Source organism: Pelodiscus sinensis, chromosome 8, assembly GCF_049634645.1.
Source record: "Pelodiscus sinensis isolate JC-2024 chromosome 8, ASM4963464v1, whole genome shotgun sequence".
Taxonomy (NCBI): Eukaryota; Metazoa; Chordata; order Testudines; family Trionychidae; genus Pelodiscus; species Pelodiscus sinensis.
Window position 1 is genome coordinate 51,240,445 of NC_134718.1, and position 15,683 is coordinate 51,256,127.

A 15,683-nucleotide genomic window follows, 5' to 3' on the forward strand; every position below is an offset into this window, starting at 1 on the left:
TTGACACAGAGACAATAAGCCTTAAGGAAAAACGTATGAAAATAGCAATGAACAAAACAGTTCAGAAGCAAAAGGAGGAAAGAAGAACTGCTTTCTGTTAATTACTGTGTATATTCTTAGACTACGTCTTGAATGTCGACAAATTCAAGCCTGTTTCAGGCTTCCAGACATTCGAATCAAGGCACTGTAGCAAAACTGTCACCATAGCTAACTGTTCCAATGATGCATGAGAACACAGATGATCTTTCAGGAAACCCATAGCCCACACAACACCTTTAATTGTTCCCAGAGCAAAGCACCTTTAAATGTTCCAGAGCAAACTGGAAGTCAGCTCACACTTAAAAGAAGAGATGTAATATGTTCTCCATTGCTAACTCATAGCCGGTAAGTGAGCAGCTGCATTCTGCACTAACTATAGCTTTCAAATAGTCTTTGTGGGTAATTCTCTGCAGAGCACACTGCAACAACCAATTTGGAGGTCACAAGAGCTGAGATAACATTTTTGCAAAAAGGGAAATAATCAGTTGCTTATTATCCAAAGGCCAATGGCTACAACTAGAATCCAAACGCACTTCCATTGTGCAGACCACATTGACAAAAGACTGGTGTACCTCGACAAACAGTCACTGTCACCATCATAATGCAGATGCTAAGTGTCTCCCCCTGCTGGGACCGTATACAGGTGCAGAAAACCTCAGGTCAATATTACAAAAGGTCATTGTTAGATCTAAAAGCATCAGTATGGGTAGTTGACTTTTGTCCATATCTAAGGGATAATCAATCAATGAAATTTGTGCAATTTGTGCACCTTACCCAAATAAACAGTCAGATTAAAAGGGGTAATCTGAGGGCTCCAGATGTCACCAAAGTGGTCCTACCACAAACTGCAGAATAATCTTCCCCCAAAAGATTATTCCCTTATTATATGTATCAGTGTAATGCCTGGGAGCACCAGGCATAGATAAAACACAAATTAAAGAGATGGTCTCTGCCTTAAAGAGTTTACACGATAATTACAAATTGGCAAATTTCCCTCAACAGGTTTTAGAGTAACGACACATAATCCATAGTTGGTAAAGCTGCCAATATCAAGAGATGTTAATGTTAAGGATGAGTTTAACTCACTAGAGGAATTTGACAACTCCTGTTTCAGTGCCTCAGGACGCTCCAGTGACATCTCCATTTGTTAACAGTGGTCTTTGCTTTGTTTGAGAATACAGGCAGTCCCCGGGTTATGTACAAGATAGGGACTGTAGGTTTGTTCTTAAGTTGAATCTGTATGTAAGTCGGAACTGGCGTCCAGATTCAGCCGCTGCTGAAACTGACCGCCAGTTCTGACTTACATACAGAATCAACTTAAGAACCCCAAGCGTCCCCAAGTCAGCTGCTGCTGAAACTGATCAGCAGCTGATTCCAGGAAGCCCGGGGCAGAGCAACTCTGCCTCGGGCTTCCTGTAGTCAGCGCTGGTCAGTTTCAGCAGCGGCTAAATCAGGACGCCTGGGGCAGAGCAGCTGGGGTGCTGCTGGGTTGCTCCAGTAGCGCCGCTCCTCGGCACTACTGGACCAACCCAGCAGCACCCCATCTGCTCTGCCCCAGGCGTCCTGATTCAGCCGCTGCTGAAACTGACCAGCAGCGGCTGAATCAGGACCAGAGCAGCTGGGGAGCTGCTGGGTTGGACCAGTAGCGCCCAGAGCGGCGCAGCGGGACCAACCGGCAGCACCCCAGCTGCTCTGCCACAGGCGTCCGGAGAAAAGCCTAGTCTGCTGGGGGGAGGGGGGGTACTAGCTGCGCCCCCCCCCCCCACCCCAGCAGACCAGGAAGACACGGGCGGCGGACCGAGATGCACCGCGGTCCTGCTGCCTGGGTCCTCCGCGGCTTTGCTCCCAGTCTCCCTGGTCTGCTGGAGACCAGCAGACCAGGAAGACGGGGAGCAAAGCCTCTGAGGACGCCGGCAGCGGGACAGCCACGGGGCGTCTGGGCTGCTCCGCTGCCGGCTTCCCCAAGGCTTTGCAAAGCCTCGGGGAAGCCGGCGGCAGAGCAGCCCAGGCGCGCCTGGGGTGCCCCGCTGCCCGAGCCCCCCCGCCGCTTTGCAAAGCCGCGGGGAAGCCAGCAGCGGAGCAGCCCAGGCGCGCCTGGGGTGCCCCGCTGCCCGAGCCCCCCCGCAGCTTTGCAAAGCCGCGGGGAAGCCGGCGGCAGAGCAGCCCAGGCGCGCGTGGGGTGCCCCGCTGCCCGAGCCCCCCCGCCGCTTTGCAAAGCCTCGGGGAAGCCGGCAGCGGAGCAGCCCAGGAGCGCCTGGGGTGCCCCGCTGCCCGAGCCCCCCCTCGGCTTTGCAAAGCCGCGGGGAAGCCGGCAGCGGAGCAGTCCAGGCGCGCCTGGGCTGCCTTGCTGCCCGAGCGCCCCCCCCCCCCCCCCCCCGGCGGCTTTGCTCTGCATCTTCCTGGTCTGCAGACCAGGGAGACGCAGAGAAAGCCCCAGAGTACACGGGCGGCAGGACTGCGAGGTCCCGCAGTCCGTGTACTCTGGGGCAGCCCCGTTCGTAACTGCGGATCCGACATAAGTCGGATCCGCGTAAGTCGGGGACTGCCTGTACTTAACACAGTGGGGGCAATGGCAGTAGTCTTGATAAGGACATGGCATAGACAGGGGATATCAGGAGAGCTGAGTGTACTTTAAAAGTATTTAAAATATGTAAAGGATTTAAAAATTGTTAATTTTTATTCTATTGGAAAAGAGAAAGACATTTTTTAAAAAAACCTCCTTGATCAAAACGCCAAAACCAAAAATGGACAAAAGTGAAGGTTTAAAACAAAAAAGAAACAGGTTTTAAAATATCCTGGCAAAGGCAAATCAATTATTAAATATTTTAAAATATGAACTAGGCAGACAAAGTGGAAGAAAATAAATGAAATGGAAAGTGTCAGAGGACAAAAATACCTTTTAATTATGTCACACCCATTAAACTCTATACTAGCTATGAAACAGTGTGATTTTATCACTGTTCTCCTTATCCCCACAACCACTCTTCCTTCCTGTATGTTAAACTCACTTGCCTTTTAACTTAAAATTTGATTTTGTGCAGGGACTATATTTTACTATATGTCTTGACAGTGCATAGAATAATGGGTTTCTGATCCTGAGTACTTCTGCAATACACATTATAAAAAAATTTCACTGCAGTTGTAGGTTGTCCTTTCCTACTCACAAGACTGAATGAAGCTCAGGTGTGTATTTGAATGTTTTATTTCTCAGGCAACTGTAATATATGTAGGTCCTCTCACCACTAGGAGAGTGAGGCTAATGGTTTCTATTGTTTACTAACAAATCCACGAAAAAACAAAATTTTGGTTTTATTTTGGTTTAAAAAGTACTGTCTGGACCTTTGGAATAGAACATTGCCGTGATAATCACTAAACCAAAAGAAAGAGAAGATGGAGAATGTTATGCAGATCATAAATAATAGGAATAATTAAAAAAATTTTAAAAAGCAGAAAAGAAATGTCTTACCTGCAATGCACAGTAATTGGATGGTTTCCTGTCTGCTGCTGCTGTTTTTGGACAGCTGCAATGAGGTCAATCATTCCTTTTCCTTCTGCAGGAATTCCAATTTCAGGCCATCCATGAAAATGAAACTGTCGGACAAGTCTGCTCTGCTTCTCCTGATTAAGTCAAAAGTGTGGCAGGAACAGATTTAATGCAGTTGTCAGTTCAAAATGCACATATGCTTTTTTACCTTTAACATTTCTTAGAAATGTTTGTATAACATCATGGCATAGTGGTTATTTTCAACCTGCTGCATGATTAATTTATCATATAACTCAGGTAGCTCTATTTCTTAATGCCTCATGTAGTATACTGAAAGGCTGTGTCTACACTGGGCCACTTATTCTGGAAAATCAGCTGCTTTTCCGGAATAAGCTGCGAGCTGTCTACACTGGCCCTTGAATTTCCGGAATAGCAACGATGCTCTACTGTACAAAATCAGCCGCTATTCCGGAAAAACTATTCTGCTCCCACTCAGGCATAAGTCCTTATTCCGGAACACTGTTCCGGAAAAGGGCCAGTGTAGACAGGCCAGTAGTTTTTTCCGGAAAAGCGTCTGTGGCCAATGTAGACGCGCTTTTCCCGGAAAAGCAGCCTGCCAATGTAGACGCTCCTTTTCCGGAAAAACTGAAAACGGAATAGTATTCTGTTTTAAGCAGTTCCGGAAATTCATACCAGTGTAGATACAGCCAAAATGTACCCTGTAATTCACACAATTGTTTCATTTAGTTACTTCTAAAGAAATATTTTGGATCCTATTTCAAATATGAAAATCAATGGCTTAGGGCTTTCTTTAAAGGCTGTATCCAAAATGTCAGTGAAAACATCTCACAGAGAACATTTTGGTAGTCTAGACCCTTTTTATTCAGTTTCATCCAACTTTGTTACCTGAAAAATTAATCACTTTTACTCCTAGACTTGTTGATTTTTTAAGCATTTTTACAGAAAAGGCATATGGGTATTTATTTAATTAGTTTTCCATTATGAGTTCTCACAATTGCATGATTATTCCAAAAATAATAATGATGAGACAAGTCTGTCATAGTGCAAAAAGGGTGCACAAAAGTGCACGACTGCACTCTCATAGACATTGATATGAAAAAAGCAAAATAATGTTGGAAAAACACAGGACAGTTAAAAACTGCTAATTCTGTAGAATTTTATAGTCTCTTTGTGATTATTTGATTAACACTCAGAGAAATATTATTCCATTTCAAGTGATATTACTCTAGAAATCATTACAAGAAGAATTAGTTCAATATCTATTTACTACAATTTACAGTTAGTTTGTACTTGTAGGCTGTCTGGATAGATGGTCTGGACATAGATGGATTTTTTGCCTCCTTGATTCAGAAGCCAAACTCCATTGTTGTACTTATATTCCCTTAGGCAGAAGGCTATTCCCAACTAACCCACAAGTCACCTCAAAAGATGGTGCTACAATTGGACAGTCTTGGAAAAATGTGGTCGTTCTTAGATCTACACTGAGATTCTTTTTTATGATTTCCCCTTGTTGCACATAACTGATATTACTCCATTGCTTGCAACAACAGGGGGACTCAAAATCACTGAATTTTTACCACTCTAACCCAACACATCTGAAAAGTAAAGGTAGATGACACATAGGTAAAAACATCAGCTCCTGGTCTACCCTAGAGTTTTCAAGGTTGCCGCCACAGGTAGTGGGACATTTTTAAGAAAAAAACTCAGTGCAGGCAAACTCTTCCTGTTTGGTTTACTGTTTTGTGCTATGAAGATTAGACTACTTAATCATATTTGTGTAATGATTTGTCGTCCCCCCCTTCTCCTTCTCAGCTGTGCATGCCCTACAATATTCTAGAATGCACTTTCCCAAATGTTGCTGCCACTGCTTTGTGTGTTTGTTCTCTGGATACTCTATCCTCTGCATAGGTATTATGGGATAGTCACCCAGATGGCACTGACAGTAACACCGGAAGACAGCATAGTAGGTACAGATGTGGGGCATGAAAGTGATAGTGAAAGAGTTGCTGCATGAATTGTGCTATTTGTCCTTCTCATGGTTTACACTACCAAAGTCAAAAGAAAGTGTGCCATGGTATCTGTGACACAGCATGTCTACAATACCAGTTACCATACTTCATAAATGCATTGCTAAACTTTAGTGCACAGAGTCTAAACTTTTACTATAGGAAAATGAAGAATTTTCAAAAATGGATGATTCAATAATTTGCCAAACAAATGATGAAGTTTGTAGTGACATTCAGAACACTGTGATATCCTAGGTCTGGGAATCCCCAGACAGTTACTCAATGTCTGCTGAAGAGGAGTGAAAGGACTATAGGCTCAGCCATGGCACTACCAACAGGAACTACCACGGCACTACCCACTGGAGGATCACCAGTGGTTCCCAACCTTTTCCAGATGGGGATCCATTTTGACAATTCAGGAAGACTTGGTGACCCAAGGCAATTCAAAAACAGAGAGAGGCAAGAGGGCAGAGCCACCTGGGGAGAGACTTGACGACCCTTTTGAAATGTAATGGTGACCGATATTTGGGTCCCGACCCATAGGTTGGGAAACCCTGAGCTATACTATGTAATCCAGGAGGCAGCACAGTAAGAATGTCTGAGCAACAAGGCAATTTCCTGTTCTAGCTGCATAGGACCCTGTTTCTGCCTGCTTCTTGCACTAACCCTGCTCCTGATTCCTACTCTATTTTTGGCTCCAGCCTCATCCCACTTTGCTCCCGTTCCATCCTTGATTCGTGCCTCTCTGCCAGTGCCTGCCCTTATGCCTTGTGCTCAGTCATCACTGCTGGCTCTGACCCACCGTCCAACTTCTGACCTTGACCTTTGGCTCAGGCTTTTGACATCTGACCTCAGCTCTGACCCTCAGTACTGATTCCTGGTTCTGTCTCTGGCTTCTGTCCCTGGTAACTAGCAGGTGACACTAGTGCTGACCTTTGGCTTTGTTCCCAAATCGGGATGCCTGCTGTGCTCACTAGACCTAACACCTACTCTAATTGCCAAGCAAAACTGCCTACATCTTGGTCCATAACAGCCATACAAGGTTCAAGAATGGCTCTGAGAGTATAATTCCTTCAACTACAGGATCCTACTTGTCTGGAAACATGATTTAATTAATGGTGGGTAGAGGAATTTATGTTATAAAGAGATTTCATTATAATTTAATGCACTTGAGCAAATTGTCAGCAACATGCATATGGATTTTTTACTACAATTCCAAACAATAATACAAAGAACAGCATTGTTTAGCACAAAATAAAACCATCACATTAAAAGAGGGACTTTGGACTGGCCAGAATTTCCATATGATTAATGTGATGTAAACTCTTCAATGTAATCTATTTTATAAGTACTTTCTCTTAATTAATACAAAGCCAGGTAACAGTGGATATGAACATATTGTCTTGACTTACTTTTAAACAAAGACTCAAAAGTTCATAAATCTATCATGGTTATAGTTAAAAGTGCAGGAAACCCTTTAAAGACAATACCTGATTGAATGTGATCATGAAGTCCCTTATGCTTATAGCATCCAAAAGGCTGTCATTCTTTATCTCTATATTTATCTCTCCGTGAGTTACAGAGCCCTCTGATGGCCAGTACTGAAAACATTTTTCCTGTAAAATTGAAACAGAATAGTAAATGTTCTTGCAACATTCTTCTGCTAATCTCTAAACTGTCATCCATCTGTAACACAGGTCATACACAGCATTTTGAACTTGTTCTACAGAACTTCTGCAGTGAAATACCTAATTGGTGTCTAGCCTAGACCAGCTATTTCACAAACTCCTTGCACTATTTAAGATAATAGTAGTAAATTAATTCAGCATTTCAGGCTGTTAGAAAACAAACCAATACATAAAATATAAGTGTTAACTATGGTGAATTTGGGCCAAAAGAAAATATAAAACAATTATTGCTGATGCTAATGTATGAAAACACCGCTGAAAGTAAAAATAGAGGAGTAACGCTTGCCTTATCTTTGCTCTCTTCCCCCCAAACTAAAGACAAACAAACCTGAATCTAAGTCCAAAAACCTACTCTTCAGATCACTCATGCCATTGAGTGAGATACTATAATTATATAAGGCTGCTTGTGCAATTAATTTGCTTTGTGCACCTATATTATGATACAGTCTTTAACACCTAATGATTCCTTACTATTTTTTTTCCAAAGGACCCTGAACTTGTTTAGTACCCAAGATGGACAGCTGTGTTCCCTCTAATATGTTCTATCCTTGGGTGGGTTGAATTTTCTTTTGGGCAGGTTGAAATTTCTTATGTGCACCACCAATATTGAGGTAGTGTGTGTGTGGATGTGAACTACCAATACAAAACACACACATACACACACACACACAATGTTAAGCAGTCCATATGTGTGGAAGAAAATATATTAAAACAAGGGATATTTAACAAGGAGCAATGCATACGATAGTAAATAAAAAAAATTAACACTTCACTTGGAGAGTACATGTATCAACATTGCTAACAGCTCAAGCTAGTACTTGCTTTGTCTGACTCATAAGAGCCATAACTCTACCAAAGAGCAAAGATCTGATCTTAATACAATACACCATGTATTAATCAGTAACACACATTTTAAAGAAAGCATTAAGTTCAGAAAGTTTTAGAGATCTGCAATGGGCCAAAAACAGGAAAAACTTGAAAAACAACAAATAGTCTAGTAGCACTTTAAAGACTAACAAAACATGAGCTTTCGTGCGCACGGTCCACTTTTTCAGATGACCAGGGTGCTGGAAGTCTAGAACCAACCAACACTCGGGTCACCTGAAGAAGTGGGCTGTGCCCATGAAAGCTCATAATACCATTTACATGTTTTGTTAGTCTTTAAAGTGCTACCAGACTATTTGTTGTTTTTTAAGTTTTTCCTGTTACAGACTAACTTAGCTATCCCTCTGAAATTCCAAAAACAATCTGTTAAAAGAATCTTTTTCTTTCTTAAGCCATTAGAACCTTATGCAAACTTTGTTTGGAATGCAATCATGCAAACGTCATGGTACACACACTTCCCCTGCAGCATGCTCCCTACTCCTCAACCCAGTCAGAGAGGACTGTAGCTAGTCAGACACTCCAAACAAACTGCCTCCTGCCTCTACCTCACAGAACAGATATCAGCACCTATCCCCCTTTTTTCCCCCCACGTACCTCACGCAATCAGCACCTTATCTCCCCCTTCCCCAGGAGGTTTGAGTGTGCTGAGTTTCTGCCTCTCTCCCCCTGCTGAGGGGTGCCTGAAACTCCCATCCCCTTTGACTCCTCATCAGCCAATTACCTAGTGTGCGTCTACACTGCACCCTTAGCTCGAAATAAGCTACACCATTTGAGCTATGCAAATTGCATAGCTTATTTTGAGTGCATTTTGAAATAGCTTATTTTGTAATAGCTTATTTTGTAATTTGGCGCTGTCTACACAGTACCAAATTTTGAAATAAACAGCTATTCCGAAATGTCCCTTACTCTTTGTGGACCAAGGTTTACTCTTCAAGGGACGTTGGAATAGCACACCAATTATCTCGAAAGTTATTTCGAAATAATGGGCATGCTGTCAAGGTGCGGAATAGCTATTTCAAGATACCGGAAGCATCCCGAAATGAGCCGCAGATAGATGTACCCTTACTTACTTACTAATTCCCTCCCTCCCTGTCACCCCAAACACTAATTGTCTCTTTATCTCCTTTTTTACCCATTCTGGGAGCTCCTCAGTTCAAGCTGTCAGCTAGCTCAGTTTAACTGCTTGCTCAGGGAGACACCTCTTCCCCTGGCTAATCAGCTGAGCTTCTTGCTTGCTCTGGAGCTTTGAACTTCTGAGCTGAACTCAGAAAACTATTGCCTGAGCGCGCAGGTGTGTAGCTTACAGGGAACCTTGATGGACAGTGTGTAGGGAATACAAGAAAAAACTTAAAAAACAATGAATACGTTTTTCCAGTTATAGACTAACACGGCTACCCCCTTAAGCTAGAGAATATGAGTTATTCATTTTTTCTTTTTATCAGTCAGTGTGACCTCCTGCCTTATTTACTGCATGCTGCCCAAATGCTGCACTCACTGTGCAGTTATTCATTTCTTCTGTCTTTTCTAGGGCCTCTGTCACCATAATATTTGAGCGACTCACAAATATTAATGAATTTCCTATACATCTCTGCGAGATAACAAAGTATTATGTGCCTCATCTACAGATGGGGAAAACTGAGACAAAAAAACTTGCCACTGGCAAGTGAATCAGTGACAAAGCTGGGATTAGAATGCAGGACTTTCTGGCTCCCAGCTCTGTACGGATTTCTCCAGACCATGTTACTTTGAGCATCTATGCCAAACATTTACTTCATGTGCAATTGCAAGTGCTCCACACTTTCACAAAACAAGCCCCAGTATGTCAAGTTGAACAACCAGAAAATGAAGAACACATTCAACTAATAGCCACCAGTCCAAATTGTGGTTTAAATTACTTGCCCAGCACTACAAGTACTACATGACTTTTGTATTTTTCATGATAAATTTTATTAGTGATTGGATGTCTAACAACGAATGCCAGTGAAAATGCAGTAGTATATAGATTAAAATATGGAAAGAAAAGTTTAAAATTATTTAGACAAATTCACTGTCCTCAAGTCACTAGGGCCTGGTTAAAAATATCCTAGAATGCTCAAGGAGCTGACTGAGGAGATATCTGAGACATTAGTAATTAGCTTCAAAAACTCATGAAAGACAGGAAAGATTCCAGAGGATAGAAGAGAGCAAATTTAGTGCTAATCTATAACAGGGGAATAAGGACAATAGAGAATTACAGGCCAGTCAGTTTAACTTCAGCACCCAAAAAGATAATGGAGCAAATAATCAAGCAATTGATTTGTAAAAACCTAGAAGATCAGAAGGTGAAAAGTAACAGTTAATATGGATGTGTCAAAAACAAATCATGTCAAACAAACCTAATAGCTTTCTTGACAGAATAAGCAGCCTTGTGGAAGGGCACAGGGGCAGATGTGGTGAATCTTGACTTTAGTAAGGCTTTTGATATGCTCCCGCATGACCCTCTTAACAAACTAGAGAAATACAACTTAGATGGAGCTACTATGAGGTGGAGGCATAACTGATTGGAAAATTGTTCCCAGATAGTAATTATCAGATGGTCACAATCAAGCTGGAAGGACATATCAAGTGGTGTCCCACAGGGATCAGTTCTGGGTCTGCTTCTGTTCAATATCTTAATTGATGATTTTGATATTGGCATGGAGAGCACACTTACAAAGTTGGCAGATCATACCAAGTTGGAAGGAGTTAGAAGTGCTTTGGAGGATAGGATTAAAATTCAAAATGATCTGGACAAACTGGAGAAATGGTCTGAAGCAAATACAAGTTCAACCTCTCAAATCCAGAACTCTCTGGTCTAGCAACATCCAGAAGGATCATGGATATTGCTGGACCAAAGAACCTTGACCCTCCACCAGCAGCTGCTAGAGCGTCCCAGTCCAGGGGCCGAGGATCCCCAGTGAGGGCAGCAGGTCCAGGGATCCCCAGAGGGCTGGGAAAGACTCACTGCTCTGTTCTCAGCAGGGAGTTGCTACTGGGGCTGAGGGAGATGTGCCCCTCCCATAGCCAGGCAGCTCTGTGCAAGGAGCCCTGAGCCCCTGGCTGGGGGCGGGGCTCATTAAACAGGTGCAGCGCTGTGCTACCGTGCAGCTTAGAGGGAACCTTGCTTAGGATAGACTATGCTGTAACTTTTTAGTCGTAACGTTACCAGGGACATACGAAGCCAAGACTTCTGTGATTCTGTGGCAAAGGGTCACTACCAGCTCTCCATAGAACAACCAAAGTTTGTGCAATTAATTTTAGTAATTTTTTTAGTCCCCTCATTAAGAGATTGTGTTACACTTGATGTCTATGAATGTAGCTGTAAATTAAATGGGTGAAATCTAGCATGTATGGACCTTTTGCTTTTACCTACAGCATGGTCAGCTCAGCAGGTTAATGGACACGGAGTAATCAAGGCAGAGAGATTCAAAGCAGAAAAAGGATATGTTAACACAGAGAGCTTGGACCTTATCATTAGAAACACTGCAGCACTGAATCATACCTGTTCCCTTTCTTGAACTTCTGTAAGCATAACAATTGTGTGACATTTCCACTCCCACACCATTCGCCAGAAGTCTTCCACTGTATGAGGAAGTGGTCCTTGGGTTGCAATGAAATAATCCTTTTGGCGATAGCCCTATACAGAAAGATAGAAGATAGCTCATCATTGACATAGCAACTTTTCTTTTTTAAATTTTGACCCACTCTTATCAGTATCTCCTAGTTATTTAGAAATCCTGCAGAATAATTTATTCTGAACCCTCAATAAAATTTACTAATACTTAGGGTCAGATTCTGTCACCTTCACTCATGTTAGTACTCCACAACTAGTCACACTGATTTCAATGGCCATTTGCAGAGTAAGATATTACTAGAGCCCTGCATGAATACAAAATATGTATCCGTATCTGTATCCGCAAAAATGAATGTGGATATCTATCCTGACATCCACAGATGTGGATGCCCGAGGATATAACGTGGATATCTGCAAATTTGTAGATTTCTAGATACAAAATTTGTATATGCATCCACATCGATACCTGCAAAAATGAGCGCTGTGAATTTGCAGGGCTCTAGACATTACTCACCATTAGTACATGTGACAGAATCAAGCTCTAAATAATCTGCTTTTCTAAAGATAAAATAAAAACAATTTTAATCAAACTGTATGCAACAAAACAAACCATTATGTCAGCAAGCAAATAATATGACATTTCCTCAAACAGAAGCTTTATGCATGGGCAAATGGTACATAGAAACATGTTCCAGTTTTCTTGTTGGTACTTTCCATATGCAATATATTGTTTATTTGGTTCTAAATGTTTTTTTACAATTGAAGAGCATTCAGGTTAAAATAGTCTTGGAGAAAACTCCAAAAGCTGAATGCAGCAGCAAATATACAAACATGGCCTTAAAAGAGACCTAAAATTTAGAGACCTAAAATTGCTTTGTTATTCATATGTGCATATTATTAGTTGTATTTCAAGTAGCGATGTGAAAGCCCTATTATGGTGCTGTCTGTTCATCTCATTTTCAGCGGATACTGTACAGCTACAGCCAAAATCTCATAGGGGCTTCGAAAGAGCTCCAGATTTGTGCCTGTGATCTCACACCATCATTATCACCATAATGCATTTAGTAGAAATATATACACATTTTAGTTACTTTCTTCACAACACCTGGAAAGTGGGAAACCTTTGAATTCAGTTTTAAGTATGGACGAAAAATGCAAAAATATCTAAAACACTCCTTAAGATTAGACATAACTTTGACAAACTGTGCTTTAAATAGTCTTAACTCAGTGGTCTCCAACCTTTTAAAGCACAAGATCACTTTTTGAATTTAAATGCAATGTAAGATCTACCTCAAACCCAAATACCCTTGCCCCACCTCCTTCGTGTCCCTTCTCTAAGGCCCTGCCCCTGCTCACTCCTCTCTCTCTTCCCCATCTTCCCTCCCTTTCACCAGGCAGGGGCAGAGGGTTGGGGCACAGGCTCTGGTCTTAGATTAAGGGATTTGTAGTGTGATAGGGGCTCTGAGCTGAGCCTGGGGCAAGGAGTGGGTTCAGGGTGCAGGCTTTGGGAGGGAGTTTGAGTTCAGGGGGCTCAGGGCTGGGGCAAGGGGTGCAGGAGGAGGTTAATGACTGGGGCAGAGGTTCAGAGATGGATCCAGCTGGGCACTGCTTACCTCAGGTGGCTCCTAGGTGGTAGTGCAGTGGGGCTAAGGCAGGCTCACCCCTGCCCTGGCCCTGTACCATTCCCAAAGGTAGCCAGCAAACTCTCCCCATACCAAGCTCTATTGTGCCCCCGACCTCTGTTCTATGGAGAGAGAATATAGAGTAGGAGGGGGCACCCTGACATCAGCACCCCCTTCTTGCCTTTCCCCGCTCTGTACCGCAAGCAGGAGGCTCCTGGGAGCGGAGGGCAGCTCCAAGGCAAAGGGCAGGAGGTGGCAGCAGTGGAGGGAGGGACAGCTGAAGAGCCAGCACTTGATAACCTCTCAGACGAACCAGTCAGGATCATCTGTCTGAGGCTCCAAGATCTACTGGTAGAGCCCGATCTACTGGTTGGCGACCACTGGTCTAAAGTAACACTGCCTAAGTATTATGACAAAGGCTCTCAAAGCATTAAATGGCTTTTTTCTCTTGGCAAGTTAACTTTACTAGCACTGCAGAATGACTCACCAGATTTGCAATTACATATGCAAAGCAGTGTCTTAAGACAGGCAGTAGGTACACCTGGGTAGGATAACTTTTATACTTCACTGTACATAATATTCATCACTTTGGAAGATATCAGTGTATGAACTATATTAAAATATATAAGGAAATAAAAACTCACTTAACTTCTAAGACCGCACTCCCCACCCAAAAGACCATATTGCTTTCTTAATAAATGCTCATTTGCTTTTACTTCAAAAAACGAGGATCTGTGCTTGAAAAACAAAGTAGAAGAGGCAAATTTAAATTAGGAAGGAGATCAACTACCTAAGTCATCATTAGATAGACCCACTGGTTAATTTAAATGTCACCACTATTTCTGACTCAACTTTAATAATCTTATAGGTTGCATCTCCCTGGTCCGGCACACTCAGGACCTGAGCTGTCCCAAACCAGGGAGTTTGCCAAAGCAGGGTAGGTCAGTGCTTCCCTGCTGGCTGTACTGTTCGAGGGCTCCCCACCTTGCTGTTCCAGGCTCTCCTAAGGTTCCCGGCGGGACCCTTGGCCACTGCCACCAGCCACCCTGCCCTGCTGCTAGGGCTGCCCCGCTGCCGCTGGGGATTCCAGCCACCTGCCTCCACCAGCCCCACTTCAGATGGGTGGTTCCCCCAGCAGAGGCTGTTTGGTCACCCTGGCCCTGCTGCCACTGGGGGAGGGGAGGTTCCTGTTCTACATTGCCTGGCCACCGACAGCCCCACTGCAACCAAGGATTCCCCAACTGGGGTTGGGAATCCTTGGTCATGTGGCCCAGCTGATGCTGGGGGTTTCCTGGCTGGGGCAGGAGCTCCCAGCCACTGCCTGCCTAGGGATGTTAAATTTTGTTTAATCAAGCTAATCATGTAGTCGATGGAATTTCCATCAACTACTCGGTCAGCCGATAAGGGGGGAACTGCAGAGCCACAGAAGAGTTAGTTCCCAGCTCGAGGCAAAGTGATGAATCTTCATACGAGTTACAATGTTAGAAAGCACTTGCTACATATACTGCACTGGTTATGTGGACGAATAGCTCTAGAGCTGTCAGTTTGACACCTTTCAAGAGATTAAATTCACTACAAATGTAACTGAGGCAAAACTGACCTAAACATTTCAAATGTTTCATGTGCTTCTGTTGCATTAGAGTTTTAATATAATTCTTCACATTGCTGGAAGGCAGAGAGAATCTGCAAAGTAGTATAATCCTCTGTCAGAATGCCAAGTTAACATAGGCTGTTTAATGCTGCCAGTGAATATATCTAAAAGGTGGTAAAATAAAGCAGATATGGATATTCAGGAAGAACTACTAATGCGTTTCACTATGAACTTTGTTTAAACAAGCAAATAGAAATATATGCTTTCATTATGTGAAATCTATCTAAAAATGTTCACACACTATTGCCAGGTGGAGCTGATGAAATGACACATTTGGCCCTCACCAGAAATATGGAAAAAGCAATTACTAATCAACAAGAATATCTAAATGTTAAATTGAGTGCTATGTTTAATGATAAAGTTAAATGGGGTAAGCATAGTGTCAAACTGGATTATTGGGGGAGCTGTTCATTGTAGCTCCCATTTTACAGACCAACAGCACCATTTTGGGAAATACACAGTAAGTGGGAACAGGAAACTTGGTTCTTGAAGGAATAATGAGGGAGCAACATGTAGAGGTTAGGTACAGCTGAGAGATGGGAAGACAGGGCTTTATCTTTTACTGTGTCAGTCAGAGAAGCCCAATCCAAAAAAAGACCAGAGAAAAATAAGATATGGAATAGCTCTTCATAGAGAAGAGAGCCCTGTTCAGGCAAATTAGTTGAAACAATAGTAAAGAATGAAATTGTGAGGCA

General features: G+C 42.9%; 1 protein-coding gene and 1 long non-coding RNA gene across 14 annotated transcripts in view; one reads left to right on the forward strand and one right to left on the reverse strand.

Annotated features, from left to right (window-relative positions):
• Positions 1-15,683, forward strand: part of LOC112545518 (uncharacterized) — a 66,584-nt gene that overhangs the window by 36,414 nt on the left and 14,487 nt on the right. The gene's annotated exons all lie outside the window — the stretch shown is intronic.
• Positions 1-15,683, reverse strand: part of PTPRE (protein tyrosine phosphatase receptor type E) — a 266,865-nt gene that overhangs the window by 13,474 nt on the left and 237,708 nt on the right. For all 13 annotated transcript variants that reach the window (XM_075935266.1, XM_075935265.1, XM_075935269.1 and 10 more), the window contains 3 exons: positions 11,644-11,778; positions 7,041-7,166; positions 3,506-3,657 (listed from right to left, as the gene is read on the reverse strand). In XM_075935266.1, coding sequence (XP_075791381.1) covers positions 3,506-3,657; positions 7,041-7,166; positions 11,644-11,778 — 413 coding nt within the window. The remainder of the gene's footprint in view (positions 1-3,505; positions 3,658-7,040; positions 7,167-11,643; positions 11,779-15,683) is intronic.